This window comes from Xenopus laevis, chromosome 7S (assembly GCF_017654675.1).
Source record: "Xenopus laevis strain J_2021 chromosome 7S, Xenopus_laevis_v10.1, whole genome shotgun sequence".
Taxonomy (NCBI): Eukaryota; Metazoa; Chordata; class Amphibia; order Anura; family Pipidae; genus Xenopus; species Xenopus laevis.
In genome coordinates, this window is record NC_054384.1 from 73,788,638 (window position 1) to 73,814,860 (window position 26,223).

At 38.8% G+C, this 26,223-nt stretch overlaps 1 protein-coding gene across 2 annotated transcripts; it reads left to right on the forward strand.

Annotated features, from left to right (window-relative positions):
- The first annotated feature begins 2,030 nt into the window (after nucleotides 1-2,030).
- LOC108705521 (dihydrolipoyllysine-residue acetyltransferase component of pyruvate dehydrogenase complex, mitochondrial) lies at nucleotides 2,031-24,464 on the forward strand. Of its 2 annotated transcripts, none has more exons than XM_041571395.1 (14): nucleotides 2,031-2,611; nucleotides 5,049-5,150; nucleotides 7,591-7,715; nucleotides 8,673-8,814; nucleotides 8,989-9,115; nucleotides 9,721-9,905; nucleotides 12,274-12,427; nucleotides 13,193-13,272; nucleotides 14,814-14,918; nucleotides 15,747-15,854; nucleotides 16,002-16,120; nucleotides 17,300-17,462; nucleotides 23,465-23,601; nucleotides 23,997-24,464. In XM_041571395.1, exons 1-14 carry the CDS (start codon nucleotides 2,390-2,392, stop codon nucleotides 24,124-24,126), a joined length of 1,899 nt encoding a protein of 632 aa, XP_041427329.1. In that variant the 5' UTR covers nucleotides 2,031-2,389; the 3' UTR covers nucleotides 24,127-24,464. The 2 variants fall into 2 exon arrangements, with proteins under 2 accessions (XP_041427329.1, XP_041427330.1); XM_041571396.1 differs by having other exon boundaries at nucleotides 2,037-2,611; nucleotides 13,193-13,260.
- The last annotated feature ends 1,759 nt before the right edge of the window (nucleotides 24,465-26,223 follow it).

The window sequence follows — 26,223 nt, forward strand, 5'->3', positions numbered from 1 at the left end:
ATGGAGTCTGCTTCCAAGTGCCAGCATTTTGAAGTAAACATATCAACACACCCCTGCTCATCACCATAAAGGGGTACAATGCTATTAGAGCTGCTTGCGATGCTCCCCTGCCCCCCAGCTTGGCATGGCTCTGTTCTAAAGTCTCCTATTACATTCACACCCACTGTAGTCAGCATCAGAAGGAGCTTTTCAGTATGGTTCTAACGCTGATTCTTCATCAGAAAATTTGCCATCACAATTCTAATTCTCTCTCATTATGTCGCATGTTGACCCCTTCTTTCCATGTTCCATCACTCTCTCTTACTTTAACTGCTCACTTAAAACACACAGTAGAAATGTTTACCTCCTTCTAGCCTAGCATTGCATAGCTATACACTAGGGCTCATTCCTGAATGCAGGTGCAACTGCAGCTTCTTTAACTTATTGGGCACATTAAAGGGGTGGTTAATCTTCAAGTTAACTTTTTGTATGTTATAGAATGTGTAATTCTAAACAACCTTTCGATTGGCATTTATTTTTTATTTTTTATAGTTCTTGAATTATTTGCCTCCTGACTCTTTTCAGCTTTCAAATAGGGCTCACTGACCCCATATAAAAACAAATTCTTTATAATGCTACAACTGTATGGTTTTTGATACTTCCTAATACTCATCTTTCTACTCAGGCCCTTTTCTATTCATATTCCAGTCATTTATTCAAACCAATGCATGGTTGCTGGGGTATTTTGGACCCTAGCAACCAGATTTCTGCAAACTGCTGAATAAAAATCTGAATAACTCCAAAACCACAAGTAATAAAAGTAAAAACTAAAAGCAAATTGTCTCAAAATATCTTTCGCTACATCGTACTAAAAGCTAATGTAAAAATGAATAACCCCTTTAACACTATTCATTAGAAATAAGTGCATCCCAAAGTGCTACTTGCCCTTTCCTATAGTTGTAGCCTGCACCAATGTGTCCATCCTTCACCTATTCCTAATCATGCACAAGCAGGGGAACCCAGGAGCTACCACAACCCTATCTATGGGATGAGTCAAGGGTCAGCTGCCCAGAAATGATACAATCCCCTTTGGAAGCAATTGCATTTCTATGCCACAACCAGTCTGACACCTGCAAAGTGCAGTAGTCAGAGCCACATCTTAGTTTGGTGCCTTCTGAACTTGCCCTTGTGTCTCATTGCCACAGGCCTGGATTTGTGGAAAGGCCACCAAGGCCCAGGCTGGCAGGATTTTAGGAGGGCGGTATTCTGCTCAACCAATCCCACATTAGTTCAGAAACACTGGGGATGCGCAGGAGATATGATCGTTTTTTAAATTTCCTGTGCGCCAATCCCCATTACTCCAGTCCCGATAATGAAAATGGTAAATGGAAGTGGCCTAGGGGCACCCGCTATGTAAATCCAGCCCTGCATACCCAATACCTGTGTAAACTGCAATGGGCAGGACCTACTCAGTTAGTCGCCTAACGTCAAAGATTTGGGCATCTAAATGTAGCCATTATTTGTTCACAGATGATAGAATTTTTAGATAGTTCTCAAAATAAATATGTAAATGAAGGTTCAGATGCCTAGTATTGTCCGCAAAACAATATATTCTATTAATGGATTGATTAGTCAGAAGCAGATTGGGTGCACCTCTACGGGCATTACACTCATTTCTATATGGAGAACTGATTCCACACTGGTCCTACAGCAGATGAAGCAACAGAGCCTGTAGTGAATCTCCTGTATTTAACATCATGCTACATCCACATTAAACCTCCGCCAGCCAAGGTCAGGGACACTGTTGCTATTAGAACACAAGCAAGACAATTCATACATCATGGTCACGGCTAATAGTGCCTCAAACAACCGGGCCGCCAGGTCGCGACCCACCCCATCCGCAAACGAAAAGACGCACATGCGAAAACGAGGACGCGCATGCGCGTTTCTCAGTTTTCACAACTCCTGAACTACCGTGGTCACCTTGCGTCGGTAACTTTGTTGCCAGGAGCTACTGTCAGTCACTGCCCCGCCGCCCCTCAGCCAACAACAAGCGCTTCTCCCATTCCGTAATAGTGAACTCCTGAGGGCAGTGCAGAGCATTATGGGAAGTTTAATAGATAACTATATATTTCGACATCTTTCTACTCTCTTAACATATTGAATATAGTCCCACAGACCTAATAGAGAATGCTCAGTAAGCTTTACGAAACAACATTAATGAATGCATATACATAGCCATTTGTTGGCGCGGAAGAATCCTTTTGGGAGTACCAATATGGCGACGCACATTAAGTCGCAGAAGAAACAGCGCCCTCTTGTGCCTGGAGGTTGCTGAACCGCTTCTGTCTTGCAGGGGAGGTCATTGAGACAGGAGAGAACTAAGGCCTAGAGCGTGCCCTCCACAGCAATGCTCCGCCTGTGCCTAAGGTTCCGCGCTCCGGCTCGGTCTGTTTTATCGGGCCGGAGCCAAGCTACGTTAGCAGGTCGGTACCGAAGGCTTCACGTGGGACCTGGGAACCGGCTGAGAGGCTTGGTCGGCTCTCCGGCAAATGTTCCATCGCTAAAGGGAGCTTGTAGGCAGGGAACGGCCACTGGAAAGAGATGGTACAGCCTACCTCCTCACCAGAAGGTAACGTGCCAGTGCGGAGAGTGGCGATAAGGGCTGGGCACATAGTTCCACAGGGGTAATTATTGAGCAGTTATTTGACATAGGGTGTCAGGTATGTGGCATTGCTTGGGCACTAACCACTTACTGTATGTGCTCTCCTCAGCTGTACTGAAGGTCAGTATCTACACTTGTCTATATGGGAATAAGCAACAAGTTCTAGGCATGCCACTGTGTTCCCACATTTTACTATCCACCTGTTTAAATAAGATTGCTGCAAACCATGTAGTATTGAACTAGAACAACCCTGCACAGCCTGACATTTCACAGAGGCTCTGGCATTTAAAGTACTGGATATATATCTATCTATCTATCTATCTATCTATATATATATATGTGTGTGTGTGTACCCAATATAAAGTACTGGTCTATGATTTTACAGCAGCCCCCCCCTGGAATTTATTCAGAATGCCAGTTCTGGGCCAGTATAAATATTTATTTTATTTGACTTTGGTCCACATGGCACATGGGGGGGGTGCCCACTCTTTGTTACCCTGGGATCTACTCACCACACCTGGCCCTCATCAGGAGATCTACCTTGATAAAAATAGTGGGATGTCTTTATATATATATATATATATATATATATATATATATATATATATATATATATATATAAATGATGCTGAGCGTGACATAACCCAGCTCTGCGCCTATAGCAGATTCAGACTGAGCAAGACTGGCAGCAGAAGTGGCTCAGGGAGAGAGATATAGGCAGAATTGTCCTGGGGCTACCCTACTTTTCTGCTTTCATGCACCACCTACTCCAGACCTGGAGCCAGGGCTGCTGAATAAAAAGCTAAATAATTCAAAAACCACAAATATATAAATGATAAACCAATTGCAAATTGTCTCAGAATATCACTCTCTACATCAGACAAAACGTCAATGTAAAGGTGAACAACCCCTTTAATAAGCTCTTGTGTATGTTCTTGTGTCCCTTACTGCGCAAGGCTTTTCATGACGTCCAATGGCATTCAGTTTTAGCTGGGAAGCATAACCTTAGACTTTAGCTAATATCACATGCAGGGCAGCCTACCTGGGTATTTCTTTCAGTTTAGGATTTGTCACAATTGGATCTTCTGGACACTCTAACTTGAACATTTTTGAGAGACACACTGGTGACATCTTGTGGATGTTTTAATGTATTACAAGTATATATTTTTTAATCACAACACGGACACGATTTCATCAAGAGAGTATTAAATATTTATTCCGTATTTATATTTTTACTAAAAATGTATAAACACATATGTACATACATTTGATATATGGCAAATACGATATTGTCATTTTTACCACAAATAATCACTCACTATTGGTTAGTAGATACTTAATTGAACACATGATTTGTATTGAATTGTTAATTGTAAGAGAGCACTGATTGGTTTGAAATTGTGCACTATGTTATTTAATGTGAGCTTTTTAATGTTTGTATCATCCTTGAAAAAGGTCCCAATAGGGAATGAAACGTCGGGCATAGATATGATGTAACAATAAAATAATTGACTTTTATAACAGGGAGTGCTGGTCTGAGAATAATTGGTGTATACATAATTACCTGCCCCCCTCCCTTTGTTGAAGCTATTTGCCTTGGAGTGCGGATACTCATTTGGATATATATATATATATATATATATATATATATATATATATATATATATATATATATATATATATATATATATATATATATATATATATATATATATATATATATAGTAATAGTAATAGAATGCTGATGCACACCAGGATTTTTCTTTCAAAATTTACTTTCTTTATTTAAATTATTTATTATTTATTATTAAATAAAGAAAGTACATTTTGAAAGAAAAATCCTGGTGTGCATCAGCATTCTATTACTATATAAGCCGTTCTGTCTTGCACCCAGGTGAAAGCTTTTTTTAAGTGTGTGCTCAAGCCTTTACATATATATATATATATATATATATATATATATATATATATATATATATATATATATATATATATATATATATATATATATATATTTACACTGTAAAATGCTGTAGCCCTCTAGTAATCTAATCATTTGACCCTAGGGATATAAAACTACAGGATTTGTATGGTTCGTCATCTATATGTACAGTCAGCTTATATGTTAAACAATTAAGAGTCGGTATCCATCCACCACTTTAAATGCTACAGGAGTGCAGAATTGGCAGTGATATATAAACACTTGTGGATTGCACTTTAAAATTAATCAGTATTTGCCCGAATGTTCTCCCTGAAAAAATTTCTATACTGTATCAGGCACCATGCCATTTTATAATATGATGATAAGTTGTAAAGTAATACAGTTTTACATTCAAGTGTACTTAATGGTAATGTTTTTTGCAATGTCTGTAAACTATTTATGAGCTTTTGTTTGTGTTTGTAGGTGCCTTTGCCTGCCTTGTCTCCCACAATGCAGATGGGAACTATAGCTCGCTGGGAGAAGAAGGAAGGTGACAAAATTAATGAAGGGGATCTTATTGCTGAGGTAAAGATTTATATAATAACTTATCATGAAATCTCTACAGTGTAGAGTGAGCATAATTCTGTTACATGAGGGAATATACAGGGCTCTGCACACTGCAATAACTCTATTGCAATTTTAGATCAAAACGGTTTGATCCCCAGTTCAGGTGTGGGCCTTTCTGCTAAGTTGGTTGATCAAAAACTGAAAAAAAAACATAAAATTGCATGGACACTTCTGCTGATCCAACGGATAGGCCTATTCATTTAGTGAAATCTGGTAATCTGAATATGGCTAAATGTGCCAATATCTACAGTGGTGTGAAAAACGATTTGCCCCCTTCCTGATTTCTTATTCTTTTGCATGTTTGTCACACTTAAATGTTTCTGCTCATCAAAAACCGTTAACTATTAGTCAAAGATAACATAATTGAACACAAAATGCAGTTTTTAAATGAAGGTTTACGTTATTAAGGGAGAAAAAAAACTCCAAATCTACATGGGCCTGTGTGAAAAAGTGATTGCCCCCTTGTTAAAAAATAACTTAACTGTGGTTTATCACACCTGAGTTCAATTTCAAAGGTTATAAAGCCATTTCTAAAGCTTTGGGACTCCAGCGATCCACAGTGAGAGCCATTATCCACAAATGGCAAAAACATGGAACAGTGGTGAACCTTCCCAGGAGTGGCCGGCCGACCAAAATTACCCCAAGAGCGCAGAGACAACTCATCCGAGAGGCCACAAAAGACCCCAGGACAACATCTAAAGAACTGCAGGCCTCACTTGCCTTAATTAAGGTCAGTGTTCACGACTCCACCATAAGAAAGAGACTGGGCAAAAACGGCCTGCATGGCAGATTTCCAAGGCACAAACCACTTTTAAGCAAAAAGAACATTAAGGCTCGTCTCAATTTTGCTAAAAAACATCTCAATGATTGCCAAGACTTTTGGGAAAATACCTTGTGGACCGACGAGACAAAAGTTGAACTTTTTGTAAGGTGCGCGTCCCGTTACATCTGGCGTAAAAGTAACACAGCATTTCAGAAAAAGAACATCATACCAACAGTAAAATATGGTGGTGGTAGTGTGATGGTCTGGGGTTGTTTTGCTGCTTCAGGACCTGGAAGACTTGCTGTGATAGATGGAACCATGAATTCTACTGTCTACCAAAAAATCCTGAAGGAGAATGTCCGGCCATCTGTTCATCAACTCAAGCTGAAGCGATCTTGGGTGCTGCAGCAGGACAATGACCCAAAACACACCAGCAAATCCACCTCTGAATGGCTGAAGAAAAACAAAATGAAGACTTTGGAGTGGCCTAGTCAAAGTCCTGACCTGAATCCTATTGAGATGTTGTGGCATGACCTTAAAAAGGCAGTTCATGCTAGAAAACCCTCAAATAAAGCTGAACTACAACAATTCTGCAAAGATGAGTGGGCCAAAATTCCTCCAGAGCGCTGTAAAAGACTCGTTGCAAGTTATCGCAAAAGCTTGATTGCAGTTATTGCTGCTAAGGGTGGCCCAACCAGTTATTAGGTTCAGGGGGCAATTACTTTTTCACACAGGTTTGGATTTCTTTTCTCCCTAAATAATAAAAACCCTCATTTAAAAACTGCATTTTGTGTTTACTTGTGTTATCTTTGACGAATAGTTAAATGTTTGATGATCAGAAACATTTTGAGTGACAAACATGCAAAAGAATAAGAAATCAGGAAGGGGGCAAATTGTTTTTCACACCACTGTATATAATTGTCTTATAGAATGATTGGTCATGAATACTCAATCTGACCCATGTGGAGTTAGCTATGATTTGTCCTTATGGGTGTTTGAGATTCAGTGAAAAAGTGCTCCAGTTGAAGAGAATTTCTTATGGGTATCCAGTCAATGGTTGCCATTTTCACACATTATCAGGAAATTGTGGGAAGTGGTATACAAACATCTCATTTGGAGGCACATATATCGAGGATCGAAGTTCGAATTCATGTGAGTTTTTTAAAACTCCCAGAAATTTGACTAGTCGAAATGTATTAATAAAATCTAATTTTTAATATTCAGACGAATTTACACGACCCAAAAGCTCTAATCGAAAATCAAAACTCGATCAAACTCAATTTGAAAAAAACTTGAATGTCAGGAAGGCTGCAAACATCTCCAAATTGATCCCTGCCCCTCTCCCATTGACTTAAACAGTAATTCGGCAGGTTTTAGGTGGCGATAAGTCAAATTTGAGTTCTTAAAGTATAATAAATCTCGAAAATCAAATTCAATTGGACCCTTGATAAATCTGCCCCTTAATCTCATGCATTCTTTTATATCCCTTTACAACCCTTTACAAATGAATGTTTTAAATGGCTGTTGTGGCACGGATAACCATGATGCAGAAATATAATACACACCTGGTAATTGGCGTTACAGCAGTAGATATCGAGACATGACTATGTACTGTATCTTTTTTCTGATGTTTAGGTTGAAACTGACAAGGCCACCGTGGGTTTTGAGAGTCTGGAGGAGGGTTATATGGCTAAAATCCTTGTGGCAGAAGGAACAAGAGATGTGCCCATTGGCTCAGTCATATGCATTACTGTGGACAAGTGAGTATAACATAGAAAAGGCTTATGGTACCGTATGACATACCTTTTAGAAAGACAGACAGTCAGTGACAGGAAATAATTTTTATTTCACAGGGGTAAATAGTGCAGATATATAGGAGTTGTATATGGATGCCTTTCTTTGTAGCCTATTTCATTGTATTTACTATTAAAGGGGAACAGCACACAAACATAACTTAAACTTTTTGAAAAGTAAACATAATTTCAAGCAACTTTGCAATATACATCAATTAAAAAATATGCAAACTTTTCATGATTTTTAGTGGTTTGTAACAGTTCCCTAAGGCTTGCCCCCTGCTCTCCTGCTGATCTGTCTGACTACTTTGCTGAGCTGGCTGACTACTGTTACTTTGTATCAACAGCCAGCTGTCCTCAGCCTGCATCCTCCAGACCCCACAATTCCCTGCACATGTGATTTCAATAAGGAACAGAAAATCACAGTGCAATGCATTATGGGTTATGTAGTTCCTGCTGTCTGTAAGCTGTGGAGAAGTTGTTACAATTTGTAACATCAGTGTTTAGTCTCTCCTTCCCTGCCAGGATTTCAAATGATACAGAAAGAGAATAAATGTTAAACAGCTGGATTTCAGTTTAGGAAATGTAATTTAACACAGTGATGGGAATATTAGGGGTTTCTGTGTTATGTTAGGTGTTAACCTGAATTTTTGTGAAAATGTTAAAGTGCTTTTGAGACAGATTGCGCTTCATATGATTTCTTTTGGGATTTAGCTTACCATAGAATTGATTACATACTTCTTGGCATGTTTAAGATATGTACAGTCATGGAAAACAGTGTTTAGGAAGGCCATACATCTTGTACTCAACCTTCCATCTCTGTACTAAAGATTCTTGGAAATGTCATTGACTCAGATTTAACAACCCCTTTCTTTCACATTAAGAACTTCGACCTTAACAGTGAAGATCTATTTTACATTTTAGGCCAGAATTTATTGATGCTTTTAAAAATTTCACAATGGACTCTGTAGCTGCAGCTTCTCCACCAAGCGTGGCAGCTGCTACCCCATCAGCACCACAGCCTGCAGTTCAAGCCCCGGGTAGTACTTACCCCAACCATATGAAAGTAAGTGATTTCATCAAATAATAAAAAAAAGGGCAGGGAGAGCCTGGGGGGTTCAGCATAATGTTGGCTGATGCATTTTTTTTTCTTTTTACCTTTTTATAACCAATTTGGTTTTTTGTCTTTGCATGCAGAAAGTCTTCCTGCTGTAAGCCTTTGAATTGTCTTTATTGTTAGATATGTCTTCCTGCACTTTCTCCGACTATGACCATGGGTACAGTGCAAAAGTGGGAGAAAAAAGTTGGTGAGAAGCTCAGCGAGGGAGACCTTTTGGCTGAAATAGAGACAGACAAAGCTACCATAGGTACTTACAGTTGTATGTATTGTCATAGTATGTTCTTATTATCTGGTGTTACTGCATAGGGAGCTGTTACTCCTGCGACGTAGACTGTAAAGGACAATCACTTGCTAAATATTTGTTTTATATGTTTTTATTGCTGTAGAAACTGGGATTTTTTATGGTATTACAGACAAACTAATATATGCAGTACTGAGAAGTTGATATTAACCAAAAAAGCTTGATAAAAGGCCGTATGTAGGCCTGAAACGTTGCTGAACGGGTCTGCCATGAAAGTTTGAATAAAGCCTTTTTTTAACTACGTGGTGCTGTGCTGAAAAATTCTATTTTTGCTTACACGTGACTGCACCTGACACCAAACTGGTAGAAACACTCCATCTTGGGTTCGTTAATTGAAATATGCAGACATTTACCTGACCACAGCAAGTCTTTATTTGGATTCAAGGATGGTAACCTTATGTAACTGCCCAATTACTTTGTGTAGATATGTGAATTGTGAAGCTAATATTGTCACAGGGGTATTAATATTTTGTAGCTGTCTGTGTATGTGGCCATATACAATCTTTGTGAATTTTTAATTGTAAGCTCTATCGTTTCTCTCGCTTACACAGGATTTGAAGTACCAGAAGAAGGTTATTTGGCTAAAATTCTTATCGCAGAAGGCACGCGCGATGTACCCTTGGGCACCCCTCTTTGCATTATTGTGGAGAAAGAGTCAGACATTGGAAGCTTTGCAGAGTACAAAGAGTTAACTGGAGTTGCTGATATAAAACCTCAGCCTGCGCCTCCCACTCCGGTAAGAAATCAAATAAAATCAAACAGACTTCCTGAGAGAGTCTTTTTTCAGTTCAGTTGTTTTCAGATTGTTTACCATAAACAGACTATTTTCAATTGTCATCTTTTATTTTTACCGTTTTTTCCAAAATGTCAGTTTAATGTCCCTGTCTCTGGTGATTCAGTCTGGCAGCTCAGGGATCCAGGTGCAGATTCTGAACTGTTACAATTTGCTACTTTTAGTTGATACAATTATTTGATACATTTATTATCATCATCATCTGTGGAATATTAGCAACTATTGTATCAATTCTAACAGCTGCATTTAATGAAACTCAGGGATTCAGCTCAGCAGGGACAAAAATAACTATGTATTAACTAAGGGCAAGGCCAGACGTGGCCTTTTTGCAGAGTTTCTACGTTTTCGTTTTTAAAAAGAACAGCCAGGCGTAAATACGCCACTGAAACCACATGCGACCCTTATCAAGCATCCCAACATGCACTTCTCATTGTTTTCATTGAATTTGGACGCCATATTTGAAATACACTGCGTATTTACATAAAGTGTGGTTTCAAATGTGCAGATCTCATAGAGTCTATTGACTTGGTAGTTTCTTGACGTATTGGCGTTTCTGCTCAAAAAAACGCCAATACTGGTGTCCTGTGGCGGATTTCAGCTTGCAAGCGCCCTGTGTGAATTGCCATTGTGCGTTTTCCATTTGTTTCAGTGGTAGTGCAGTTTATGCATATTTACGCCTGGCTGTTCTTTTTTAAAAACGCCGCAAAAACGCCAAGTCTGGCCTTGCCCTAAATGTATCAATTTAGAACAGTTAAAGAGTCGGCGACCCCCCCTCCCAGAGCTGCTTTAGAAGGTGAAAAATTAAACTTTACACTTCAATATTAGAAAAATGGTCACAAATAGAAAGTCATCGGGAAAAGTTTTTATTTCTGGTGAACAATCTGAAACCAACTGAACTGAAAAAAGTGTTTGAAGGTGAACAACCCCTTTAATGGGATTCTAGAATGGCCAATTCCTAGCAATATTTCAATCGGCATTCATTATTTATGTTTTAAAGTTTCTGAATTATTTGCCTCCTTCTTCTGACTCTTTTTGACTTCATCTAAAAAACAACTTCTCTGTAAGGCTACACATTTAGTGTTATTGCCAATTTGTTTTACTCCTCTTTCTATTCAATCCCCTCCTAATCATATTCCAGTATCAATGTATGGTTGCTATTATAATTTGGACCCTAACTACCAGATTGCTGAAATTGCAAACTGGAGAGCTACTGAATAAAAAGCTAAATGATTTAAAAAAAATAACTGAAAACCAATTGCAAGTTGTCTCAGAATATTACTCTCTACATCATGCTAAACGTTAACTCAGGTGAACAAAGCAACCAAACCTGTTATAAACTAATTCCTAAATCTCAGCTGACCATTCTATATTGCCATCTCCACCTCAGTGCCTCAGCTATAGCAATCCCTTTCACTTTCCATTTTGCACTTCCTAGATGTTACTGCCCAATCATATGTCCCTGCCCTCAAAACTGACAATAATTTGGCAGTCTGTGTCTAGACATGGGCATTATGTCCCCATTTTACATTAGATTTTGGGCTGATGCAAAGTTTGCTTGATAAAAGTTTCCACTAAATGGCTTTTGCCTATATGGTCAATTTGTAGATTTCAAAAGAATGAAGGAAACTAGATTTAATTAATATAGGTATGTAAAGTTTATTTTGCTCGACTAACACTGTAAAATAGGATTTGGAATTTATTCTTAAAGTGCCAGGTCCCCTTTAAAGGAACAGTAACACCAAAAAAAGTGTTTTAACGTAATGAAAATATTATGCACTGCGCTGCTACAACTGGTGTATTTGCTTCAGAACCTCTATTATAGTTTATATAAACAAGCTGCTGTGTAGCCATGGGGGCAGCCATTCAAAGCTGAAAAAGGAGAAAAGGCACAGGATACACAACGGATAACAGATAAGCTCTGTAGTATATAATGTCATTCTCTGTTATCTACTGAGTATCCTGTGCTGCCCCTATGGATACACAGCAGCTTGTTTCAGTAGTGTTTCTGAAGCAAATACACAATTTTTACCATTGCAGGGCAACACTACATTATATTGTCATTCCTTTAAAGGACTTTCATTTTTTGGTGTTACTGCTCTTTTAAGCATTCTAGTAATATCAGAAATGAGGGCTCCGTGGTTTGCCTACAACACTCCTGTGCGCTCCTAGAGCACAGAATGTTACACCGACTGTATAGGAAAAACTGTCTACATCATGGGCAAACAGAATATTGCAGATAATGTTAAATTGCAACATCATGTTTTAAAGGGCAGTCTGATATTTTGATTTTGCTTCTCTTTTTTTTTTTAAGACTGCAGCTCCACATCCTGTCCCTCATGTAGCAGTGCCTACCCCTGCTCCTGCACCCAGCGCTGCTCCATCATCTCCCAAAGGAAGGGTGTTTATAAGTCCACTTGCCAAAAAGCTTGCTAGTGAAAAAGGAATTGATATAAAGCAAGTGAAAGGTGAGCATTGACTGGAATATTTAAAAAATATAGTCTGTAATTATTAGGTATAAACCAATATATGAGATGTCCAACTTAGCAGGTGTATTGTGTGTATTTTTTTTTTTAATGAGTAGCTTATGTCTTATGTAAAGAATAATTCCTCTTTGCTAATCTGAGGAATTTGAAGATGTTCTTTCTAAGCATGCTGAACCGTTCCTTACCTGTATTATCATTGCTTTGCTTTTTGTTAGAAGCAGTCACCTTTTTTTAAATTGTGATCCTTAATGTCTGTTGTCTACTACTGCTTTTGTGTCAGTAGTGAAGAAAAAAAGACTTTATTGTCTTCAGTATTCCTAGATGAAACATAGACTTTAAATAAACATAAGTAGGAAAATTATGAAGGTTCTAAACAGAGATTCCATGTATAGGGTGCATTACAAAACATGCTATAAAGCAGTGCAAGGAGCCTCTTTGCAGCTATGGGACCCATAATATACCTAAAAGCTTCAGTAGAGCAGCAAACAATTCCTAGTCTAATGATTGTATTATGCCTGAAGTCTTCCTCCACACAAGCTGTACCTGCCTTGGGCTCCGATATAACATGTCATAGGTTAGAGAATGTTAAACACTGTTAATCACTGGTACTTTCAGTCTTTCCATGGTATTCATACATTTTTGTTGTACATGCAAGTTTTACATTCTTTTGTGCAATTCAGTCCCAAAATGAAGCATTTAAAAGCATATTTCAAATTTTGTTTACATTTTTGCCCTTTTGGATTTCAGGAACTGGGCCAGAAGGAAGAATTACAAAAAAAGATATTGACTCATTTGTTCCTCCCAAATCTGCTCCAGTAAGTCTGTGTGTATGTATTCTATAATAAATATATAATAAATAAACTGTATCTCTTTTTACTATATATATATATATATATATATATATATATATATATATATATATATATATATATATATATATATATATATATATAAAAAAAATGATTATTTATTTCACAAATCGACGTTTCGACCATCACTGGGGCCTTTGTCAAGATCTTGACAAAGGCCCCAGTGAGGGTCGAAACGTCGATTTGTGAAATCAATAAATAATCATTTTTTTGCAAGACCCTGTTGTGCAACAGATTTCATTCTACTTTTATACATATATTCTGTTAGCACCAGGGCAACAACCCAGATAAGTGCAGGAGGCTTCCTACGATTTTTGTGTGTACGTATATATTTTTTTAATATTTAGCTTTATGTTAAAGGAAAACTATACCCCCCAAACAATGTAGGTCTCTATAAAAAGATATTGCATAAAACAGCTCATATGTAAAATCCTGCTTCATGTAAATAAACCATTTTCATAATAATATACTTTTCTAGTAGTATGTGCCATTGGGTAATCATAAATAGAAAATTGCCATTTTAAAAAATAAGGGCCGCCCCCTGGGATCGTAGGATTCACTGTACTCACAAACATACCAACAAACCATACATGTTAGGTCACATGAGCCAATTAACAGACAGAGTTGTGTCTTTTGCTTCCACACTTCTTCCTGTTACAGTTAGAGTTGTAGTATTTCTGGTCAGGTGATCTCCGTAGGCAGCACACAAACCATCACGAAATGGTGGCTCAAGGCAAGAGATGTAAAAGGGCAATATTTACTTAAATATATATTCCAGTTTGGTAAGATTCTTTAATATGCCACTTAATATGATATGAACTATCTGTTGCTTAAGTGTTCATTTTGGGGGTATAGTTTTCCTTTAAGCAGCTCTCCAAGCTTGGCACCTGTCTGGTTGCTAGACTCAATTTACCCTACCCTAGCATCTTGGCAGTGGTTTGAATGGTTTGCATGGAAACATAAGTAATAAAAAGCAGCAACAGCAATAACATTGTATCCTCACAGTCCTTCCTTTGTTAAAACAATAGGAGTTAGGTTCCTAGGTGCAGGAAAGAGCAGTGTAATACAAAAAGGCAATACTTGTTTAGCTATTACTGCTTGACACTGTGGATCAAGAGAGGCCTGAGCATTTCTGAGCAGTGTCACTGCTATATATACTCTGCTTTAGCCACTAAACCTCAAAGAACCCAGCAGACAGCTGTGTCTTCGTCAAATATGTTTAAATGTTTTAAATTGGAAGAAAATGTATTAGTTTGCTAGAATTTACAGATACTCGGTTTGTGTCCCTCAAGCCACAATAATAAAAAACATCCCTTATACCACTAGTACAGTATGCTTCAATTCATCACTAGCTGCAAGTGCACTGGTCATTCTGCAACTAGGTCTTTTTTCTTAAAAACATATGTGCAACTAGCTACCAGACTTTAATATGAAAAAAACACTAATTTTAGAATTTTGCAGGGACTGAATTTCTGTGATAATGTCTTATTTGCTTTTAGGTGCCAGTTACAGCCCCAACCCCTGCAGTGTCTGTACCATCTCCAGCTGTGGCTGCGGTTCCCAGTGGGGTCTTCACAGATGTGCCCATTAGTAATATTCGCAAGGTAAGAGAAACGTGTGCTAGAGTGCCTGTTGTCTGGACAAAATGTATTTCATTAACTCCATTTTTGTACATTTGTGCAGATATGACTGTGTGAACATTTTCAGCAAACTATAACATAAGTACTGATTGGAGGAGTCATGAAACAACATTTCATGGTTTATATAGTTCAACTCTGTATTAACACTCGGGGTATTTATGAAAATCCGGAAATTTCTCAGAATTATTGTTCGGGGAAAAAAAATCAATAAAATCGTGAAAAAATCTAATACCGTGACTTTTTCGATTTGACGCCCAAATACCGCAACTTTTTCGGAAACCCAGCGTAAACCAGTACAGGTATGGGACCTGTTATCCAGAATGCTCGGGACCTGAGTCTTTGCGGATAACGGATCTTTCCCTTATTTTGAATCTTCATACCTTAAGTCTACTAGAAAATCATGTAAACGTTAAATGAACCCAATAGGCTGGTTCTGCTTCCAATAAGGATTAATTATAGCTTAGTGTGGAACCAGTACAAGGTACTGTTTTATTATTACAGAGAAAAAGGAAATCATTTAAAAAAATTTGGATCAAATGAGTCTATGGCCTTTCCGTAATTTGGAACTTTCTGGATAATGGGTTTCCGGATAACAGACACCTGACATTGACTTCAACATTGGAGTTGGAGTTCTTTTTTTTTTTTTTTTAAATTAAGACTTTTAACACCCTTGGGGTTTAATTGCGGAAAATCCAAGGGTTTTTTCCCCCTTTAATAAAAACAGACTTTAATAAATAACTCCCTCAGTATATATTTTCTGCTGTTAACTGGTTCTGTGTTTATGCCATTTAGGTCATCGCTCAGAGACTCGTACAGTCCAAGCAAACCATACCACACTACTATTTATCTATTGATATAAACATGGGGGAAATCTTACTCTTGCGAAAAGAGCTCAATGAGGTAAGATATATATATATATATATAGATAGATAGATAGATAGATATAGAGATAGATATGTAACCTTGTGGTAGATGTGCAACTGAAAATTGTGTAAGACTAAAATTGTTAATATTTCACTAATGATCTTATTCTGCTGCTCTTGACAGGTTACAAAGGCTGAAAATGTTAAACTGTCTGTTAATGACTTCATTATTAAAGCTTCGGCTCTGTCATGTCTGAAAGTCCCAGAAGCAAACTCCTCCTGGATGGACACTGTAATTCGACAGTAAGTTTGCCGTTTCTCTATATAGGGGAATAAAGTGTAGAGGAAGAATGTCGGGGATTGTTTAGATAATTACAAGTCCAGCTAAAGCAGACCAGATGGCTAGTAGGCAGATATGACTGTATAAATGAAAATATGATTTGAGATAAAAAAAAAATGGTGTCATTGTGGGGTCTATAAATTAAAGCTAGACTATATTGACTGGTTTACACTCACTAGGGGGTTATAACATGTATAACGAACGTACTATATTCCGGTCGTTTAAAAGGAATTGATTTTGTGTTGATCTCAATAAAGGAGAAGGAAAGGTTAAAACTAAAGGTGGCCATACATGGAGAGATCCGCTCTTTTGGCGATGTCGCCAAACGAGCGGATCTCCCTCCGATATGCCCACCTTGAGGTGGGCAATATCGGGCTGATCCGATCGTGGGTCCTAGGGCGCAACGATCGGATCCTAATGATGCCCAAACCAGCGGTTGGATCGCGGGACCGCATCAACCAATAGATGCGGCCGCGATCCAACGGGATTTTCTGTCCCATCCGATCGAGATCTCGATCGGTGAAGCCCTGTCGGGGGGGCCCCATACACGGGCCAATAAGCTGCCGACACGGTCTATCGGCAGCTTTTATTGGCCCGTGTATGGCCACCTTAAGCCTTATCAGACAGTTCCACCAAAATATACCCGTAAATCCTCAAAGTAATGCTGCTCAAAAGAAACACAGCGTTTCTTTCCTTCTATTGTGTACACATGGGATTCTGTATCAGACTTCCTGCCTTCAGCTTAAACCTCCTTGCCCCGGGCGTGAGCATGCTCAGTTTGCTCCTCTTCCCCCCTCCCTTCTCTACTGTAATCTGAGCCCAGAGCTATAAGTGAGCAGGGAAAGACTCAGGTAGGAAGTTATGTCACACCAAGCTAATACTGCAGCTGCTATCCTAAACAAACAGAGAGCTTCTAGAGCTGTTTATTCAGGTATGGTAAAGCATTCTACAGAATAAATATAGTGTTATAGCTTGCACTATTTCAGCTAATCTATTGTCAATAAAATGACTCTGTAGCTTTCCTTCTCCTTTAAAGGGGATGCTGTAATTTCATAATTAATTCCATTGCAAACCTCAGTATTGTCTATAGCCTACAGGAATGTGCTCAGCTGGTTTCAAGCTGTAGGTTTTATATCTTTTAGGCATCATGTGGTTGATGTAAGTGTGGCAGTAAGTACCCCAGTTGGCCTGATAACTCCTATTGTGTTCAATGCCCATATCAAGGGGCTGGCATCCATCAGTAAAGATGTGCTGTCTCTAGCAACCCGGGCTCGAGAAGGCAAGCTTAAACCTCATGAATTTCAAGTAAGTTTATAAGTAATGAAATTGATTTAAAGGGATGTTATATATATATATATATATATATATATATATATATAAAAAACCAAAATAAAGTCCAGACAACTTATCTTGTGAAGAAAACGAAAATTCTTTATCAAGCAAAAAATGCAAGATTATGCAACGTTTCGAAGCTCCCGCTTCTTTGTCAAGCAATCTAGTATACAATGTTCACACATCCTTAAAAAGGTTACAGCTGTAAACACGCCCCCCTGGGGGGTGGTACAAATTCAAACACATATTAGTATATAGTATTTAACCCATTTAAGCATTATACATAGAAACAATCATAAGATTACACGAATATGTCATAATAGGTACAAAAGCAATATGTGTTACAAAGTATATGCTGAAAATATCACAATGATTCAAGGATGCATTTTTGTCCCAACCTCTACTCTATATGCATAGGTTATCCCATAACCTCATTATATAAAGGCATGCAAGTCATACTCTCTATTTAACCCTTTAGGGTATAATGTTTGCAGAGTATGTATCCAAAATTTCTCTCGTTTCTGAAGTTGTAGGAGTCTATTGCCCCCCCGACGTGGGGGGGCAATAGACTCCAACACAAGGAATCTGAGGGTTGCTACAGAATGTCGCGCTGAGTGAAAGTGAGCTGGAACTGGTAATTTGAGTACTTCCTTTCGAATTGTGGACTTATGCTGACTAATGCGATCACGTATGGGTTGAATTGTTTCCCCAATGTAAGCTAAGCCACATGGGCATTTGAGCATGTAGACTACATACTCTGTATCACACGTGAAGTGTCCTCGCAGCTCAAATTTCCTCCCTGTTTGTGGATGAGTGAATATATTGGTGCGAATCACACTGGAGCATTGATTACACCTCCCACATGGAAACATACCATTCTTTAAGGGAGCTAAAACCCTCTGTACCTGAACCTTCTGGGTACCAAGGTCAGCCTTGACCAATCTATCTCTAAGATTCCGTGTACGTTTATACGATAATAGTGGTGGTTCCTGAAAATCAGGAATAGTAGGATAGGCTTTACGTAATAATGGCCAGTGCTTGTAAATAATGTGATGAATTTTGCGAGTACACGGATGGTATGTATGTACAAATGGTATGCGTGTCTTTTTAGATATATCACGTGTTCTGTCCTGTATGATAGAGGTGCGATCCAATTCCTTCACTCTGGCTACCTCCTGATCAAGTATCTGTCTGGGATAGCCTCTCTGTGTAAACTTCATGGTCATCTCATCCAAACGTGTATTGAGCTGTTCCTCCTCTGTAACTATGCGTTTAACTCGCAACATTTGAGATCTGGGGAGAGAGGAAATGTTAGCCCTCGGGTGTGCACTGTCAAAGCATAATAAATTATTGCGATCTGTAGATTTAACATATAGGTCCGTGTATAGACGTCTGCCCTTGCGATACACACTGGTATCTAAAAATGTCACTCTTTCCTCACTATGAGTGAGGGTAAATCCTATGGTGGGAACACATGTGTCTATATGTAGTTTGAACTCCAAAAGGGATCCAACGTCACCCCCCCACAATACCAACAAATCATCGATATAACGCCACCATCTTAAACAATGTTTTTTGTATAATTCATTGTTGTAGACAAAATTATGTTCAAAGTAATTCATAAATATGTTGGCATAGGTGGGGGCGACGTTGGATCCCATAGCTGTCCCCTGTACCTGTAGAAAAAAAGTATCTTGAAACAAGAAGTAATTTTTGTGCAAAACCAGGGCCAGTAATTCCATGAAAAAGTTAATCTCTGCCGTACTATATTGTGTATCCTCAAGGGTTAATCGTACTGCCTGTGAGCCCAAATCATGCGGAATTGAAGTGTACAGGCTATTAACATCAAATGCTGCCAATAACACAGTACCCTCTCCCAAGTCTATATCCCCAATTAAGCGTAGAAAATGAGATGTATCTTTGACATATGACTCACCACACTGGACAAAAGGCGCTAGTACCTTATCCAAAAAAATTGGCGAGCGGCGAGCGGGCGAGTATACCGGTGGATACCGGGAGGTCCATACACCACTCCTTCCTACTTCCGGGGTCGCAAGACACAGGCGCGGGTGCCACGAGGGGCACGCCGCGAGGGACGGCAGGAGGCTGGACGCAGTAGTTCAGGGGAGACATCCTCGCAACGCGCATCGGATTCCTCCGGATCTTTTGCTTTTTTAGGCGACGACAGCGCTCCCTCAAGCAGCGGGGAACGCGAAGGAGGCGCCCCAGAACCTGGCGCGGCAGCTGCGACCAAACCACGGCAGACGAGAGTCACTCACAAGGCGGCACCCAAGAAGGGACTTCAATCGTGATTAATATCTCTAAAAAGGTACTGTCACAATCTGAACTGAATTTGTTACAGAAGGGTTTATCTTTTTGTCCATCCACTAAGTTGGATACCTTTTCATTGGACATTGACCTGCAGAGGTTCTATAGACTCTTACGTTTAAAAGTTCAGTTCATGGATAAAGAAACTAGAGGGACTAAGGCTGCTATTGGAGCATTAACTCCACAACAATTTGATTTGTATAAAAAGAGTAAATACCTTCCCCCTACTTCTTTCCATCCAGTGGAAACTGTTATATCTCTCATGTCTAGGGATATTAATCAGTTTATACAAGACCCTAAGGGGTTTAGGAATATGCGGTACAATAACAACTTAACTAAAATTGAACGGGAGTCCCTTAAAGTGTTGATGGGAGATAAAGATGTGATATACAAACCAGCTGATAAGGGGGGAGCATTGGTCATCTTGGATAAGGAATACTATATACAGGAGATAGTGAGCCAATTGAGTAGTAGAGATACCTATATACAGCTTGATAAAGATCCTACTGACGAAATTACTGTCTTAATATCTGAGGTATTGTCTCGCTATCATGAACAGGGTGTAGTGACTGATAGTTTGAAGGATTATCTCACAAAAGAATTTCCATGTATACCAGTGTTCTACACCCTCCCCAAGATACACAAGAATCTTCAATCCCCTCCAGGACGTCCCATAGTGGCAGGTGTTGATTCGGTCTTATCCCCGTTATCAATTTTTTTGGATAAGGTACTAGCGCCTTTTGTCCAGTGTGGTGAGTCATATGTCAAAGATACATCTCATTTTCTACGCTTAATTGGGGATATAGACTTGGGAGAGGGTACTGTGTTATTGGCAGCATTTGATGTTAATAGCCTGTACACTTCAATTCCGCATGATTTGGGCTCACAGGCAGTACGATTAACCCTTGAGGATACACAATATAGTACGGCGGAGATTAACTTTTTCATGGAATTACTGGCCCTGGTTTTGCACAAAAATTACTTCTTGTTTCAAGATACTTTTTTTCTACAGGTACAGGGGACAGCTATGGGATCGAACGTCGCCCCCACCTATGCCAACATATTTATGAATTACTTTGAACATAATTTTGTCTACAACAATGAATTATACAAAAAACATTGTTTAAGATGGTGGCGTTATATCGATGATTTGTTGGTATTGTGGGGGGGTGACGTTGGATCCCTTTTGGAGTTCAAACTACATATAGACACATGTGTTCCCACCATAGGATTTACCCTCACTCATAGTGAGGAAAGAGTGACATTTTTAGATACCAGTGTGTATCGCAAGGGCAGATGTCTATACACGGACCTATATGTTAAATCTACAGATCGCAATAATTTATTATGCTTTGACAGTGCACACCCGAGGGCTAACATTTCCTCTCTCCCCAGATCTCAAATGTTGCGAGTTAAACGCATAGTTACAGAGGAGGAACAGCTCAATACACGTTTGGATGAGATGACCATGAAGTTTACACAGAGAGGCTATCCCAGACAGATACTTGATCAGGAGGTAGCCAGAGTGAAGGAATTGGATCGCACCTCTATCATACAGGACAGAACACGTGATATATCTAAAAAGACACGCATACCATTTGTACATACATACCATCCGTGTACTCGCAAAATTCATCACATTATTTACAAGCACTGGCCATTATTACGTAAAGCCTATCCTACTATTCCTGATTTTCAGGAACCACCACTATTATCGTATAAACGTACACGGAATCTTAGAGATAGATTGGTCAAGGCTGACCTTGGTACCCAGAAGGTTCAGGTACAGAGGGTTTTAGCTCCCTTAAAGAATGGTATGTTTCCATGTGGGAGGTGTAATCAATGCTCCAGTGTGATTCGCACCAATATATTCACTCATCCACAAACAGGGAGGAAATTTGAGCTGCGAGGACACTTCACGTGTGATACAGAGTATGTAGTCTACATGCTCAAATGCCCATGTGGCTTAGCTTACATTGGGGAAACAATTCAACCCATACGTGATCGCATTAGTCAGCATAAGTCCACAATTCGAAAGGAAGTACTCAAATTACCAGTTCCAGCTCACTTTCACTCAGCGCGACATTCTGTAGCAACCCTCAGATTCCTTGTGTTGGAGTCTATTGCCCCCCCACGTCGGGGGGGCAATAGACTCCTACAACTTCAGAAACGAGAGAAATTTTGGATACATACTCTGCAAACATTATACCCTAAAGGGTTAAATAGAGAGTATGACTTGCATGCCTTTATATAATGAGGTTATGGGATAACCTATGCATATAGAGTAGAGGTTGGGACAAAATTGCATCCTTGAATCATTGTGATATTTTCAGCATATACTTTGTAACACATATTGCTTTTGTACCTATTATGACATATTCGTGTAATCTTATGATTGTTTCTATGTATAATGCTTAAATGGGTTAAATACTATATACTAATATGTGTTTGAATTTGTACCACCCCCCAGGGGGGCGTGTTTACAGCTGTAACCTTTTTAAGGATGTGTGAACATTGTATACTAGATTGCTTGACAAAGAAGCGGGAGCTTCGAAACGTTGCATATTCTTGCATTTTTTGCTTGATAAAGAATTTTCGTTTTCTTCACAAGATAAGTTGTCTGGACTTTATTTTGGTTTTTTATACATTGTGTCCTTAAGTGGACTAAGTCACAGACCGGTGCATACCACTATATATATTAAAATTCCCAATCCGGTGCAAAAACATGTAATAGATTCAAAAAGCCGCACTCCTGAAGACGGCATGAGTGTTGTTGCCGAAATGTTGAATAAAACTTTTATTTTTTTCACTAAATAAGACCTAGGAGTGTGTGTATGTGTGTGTGACACACACACACACACACACTTACTTGTATGAGCTAAGTTTGCTATAGGTCTAATAACTCAATTAGCAGAGACCATTTATTGATCAGCACATCTAATAGTTTGCTGTGGGTTACTAGACATGTGCAAGATGTGTGCTTTTTTTACCCTGTAAAAATGGACACTTTACAGCGCTATTTCAGTAATTAAACAGGTTTATGAAAACCATAAAGTAAATTATGTTATTGTTGTACCCCTCAAAGAATTGTACCTGGTAGTGATCTTACTCCTGCAATCTTTTTCTATAGTGGTTGGTAATACAGGGAGACTGCTAGGTGCAGCAGATAAATCATCAGATGTTAGACATACCTAATGAAAAGCAACTGCAAATGTTAGAATGCAACCTGTGAAAAAGAGAATATGCATTTTTCATAAAGAATACATGACCAATTACAGACTCATTGGGTATGGCACAAGTTAAATAGTAGCCCTTATTGTAAAATATAAAGATATTACACGTCACTGAGGAGTTCCATGACCATATAAAGGCACAAGGCGTAAGGCTGAGTACTTTTATACAGGTCATGGAACTCCGATGTTATGATGGGGTCCCTAGGGTAACATGCAGAGACCGGGGTCCTTTTTTTTTTTTGTTTTTTGCATTTTCTACTCCGCAATCCACAAGTTAACTGATATTTCTAAAAAAAAAAAAAAAAACAGGGATCAGTGTGTCTGTGTACTTTTTCTTGAGGATCAGTGCTTTTCAAGCAAATATGAAAAATATCTTCTCAGGTTTGAAAACTAAGGTTTACCTTTCTGTCTTAGGGTGGAACCTTCACTGTGTCCAACTTGGGAATGTATGGAATCAAAAACTTCTCAGCGATAATTAACCCACCCCAGGCCTGTATCCTTGCTGTAGGAGGGTCAGAAAACAGACTGATACCTGCAGACAATGACAAAGGGTAAGCACAAAGTCATTTTAACCTCAGATATTTGTAGGTACTCTCCACTGTTGTTATAGGCTTAAACTAAGAAATGAAATGCACTATGGGAGACATTTTTGTGACAGTACCTACTTGTGGTTCTAACATTTATATCATTATTTGTTTTTAGGGTTTAGTTCTCCTTAAAAGAAAATATTTTCACATATGTGGATTGAAATAATTAGCATATCAATTCACACAAACATGTTTTGTCTGGTGTTACTGCTTAAAGTAATTTGCAATAGAGATATTTGACGTGTGTATGTATGTATGTATATATATATATATATATATATATTATAATCTCTCTAATCTCTTTTACATAAACGATATTGCCTCTGTGCTTACAAACGTTTGCACTGTTAATGTTTCAGCTTTGATGTTGCCAGTATGATGTCTGTTACTTTAAGCTGTGATCACCGTGTTGTGGACGGGGCAGTTGGAGCGCAGTGGCTCGCAGAATTCAAAAAATTCTTGGAGAAACCAACAACAATGCTGCTCTAAATACAACTCCTTCCACCTTCAGAGGATCAACAATTACATATCCGAACAAGATATTTATATACGCCTGTCTTCAATGACTCCTAATAAAAACGCTTCATTCTTTTTTTATTTAAGAGAACAACTACAAAAAAATAGCACCTTGTTTTTTATTCTGGTAACTGTACAGAAAGCCTTTGTTTCACTTCGGTAACATTTCTGAGAGACTGCAAATGTCGTGTTAAATGTAAAACTGTCATCGATATACTGAAGATCTCCTTTCAAAGGTCAACATTTCCTTAACTTTAAACTTAACTGTAAAATAAATATGGGGTCAGATTAAATATACAGTCTATAAACAAGCTAATCTGTATTTTTGATAGGATAATGTGTTTAAAGGGGTGGTTTACCTTTATGTTAATTTTGAGTATGTTAAAGAATGGCCAATTCTAAGCAACTCTTCATTATTTATTTTTCATAGTTTTTGAATTATTTGCCTTCTTCTGACTCTTTCCATCTTTCAACTGGGGGTCACTGACCCCATCTAAGGAACAAATGCTCTGTAAGGCTACAAATGTATTGTTATTGCTACTTTTTATTACTCATGTTTATATTCAGGACTTCTTCATATTCTAGTCTCTTATTCAAATCAATGCATGGTTGCTAGGGGAATTTGTACCCTAGCAACCAGATTGCTGAAATTACAAACTGGAGAGCTGCTGAATAAAAAGCGAAATAACTCAAAAACCACAAACAATAAAAAAAAATGAAAACCAATTGTTTCAGAACATCATTTCCCACGTCATACTAAAAGTTAATTTAAAGGTGAACAACCCCTTTAAGGCAGTTTAGATCAAACTTTCTTACCTTTGTTCTTTACATGTAATTATTTCATCTGGTCCATTACAGAACTTATAAAGTTGAACGCACTTAATGGGATGTTGTGCAAATACCAATACCAACCTTTCTCTTTTTAGCATTGACATGACTGCTATTCACTGGTCCGTGAGCACGTGGTGTAGATTCGGAGCACTAGACTTTGGCTTAAAATAGGTTGAAGTGCAGTCGGTGGGTTAAAGGGTTAGTTTGCCTTTAAATTAACATTTAGACTTACAATACCTGCACATATAGAACTGAATACAAAACCTCATGGGAGAACCACAAAACCTCATGGGAGAAAGGAGAAAACATTTTTTACTTCCTTGTTATGTGACAAAAAGTCACGATTTCCCTCCCCACCCATAATTTACATGCAAATTAGGATTTGGTTCGGCCGGGCAGAAGGATTCGGTGCATCCCTAAGATAAAGACACCTCCTTACCCCGCTGTATCTGGCTATGTCCAGTCATTCAAACCTTGTGTTCAAAAGTGTACAATCACCGACACGTGTTGACTAAACAAACATTTAAGCCTGACATTGCATGGGCCTTCTTCAGCAAAATCAAAGGTGGGCAACAAGTAACTAAAGCAGAAGAAAGATTGGCCTCAGCGATGGAAAGCCATACTACAGGAATCTGCCACCCAACGACCTATACAACTTACAAGCTACACTTTCTATTTTATATGAACTGGTTAGAAGCATCCACCACCAAAATAACCCAAACATACACATTATTTGATATGTGCTCCACCTATATCATAAACCTCCCCCCAGGCTATGTCCAGTCATTCAAACCTTGTGGTCAATAGTGTACAATCACCGACATGTGTTGACTAAACAAACATTCTAACCTGACATTGAATGGGCCTTCTTCAGCAAAATCAAAGGTGGGCAACAAGTAACTAAAGCAGAAGAATCACGTGCACACCCAAGCCCTTCAATGTAGTGTCCACCTGGTGCACAGACCCTGGGAAGATGGCACTTCCCCAATACTCACTGGAACAAACAATTAGGTACCGGCACTCAAGGTGATTTCAAACAGGGGGCAAGCCCCTTGTGTGTTTATTTTCATCAAATAAACACACAAGGGGCCTGTCCCCTGTTTGAAATAGACTTGAGTGCCGGTACCTAATTGTTTGTTCCAACAAGTAACTAAACACAACAAAGCCCTAGCAGAAAGACTGGCCTCAGCGATGGAAAGCCATTCTACAGGAATCTGCCACCCAACGACCTATACAACT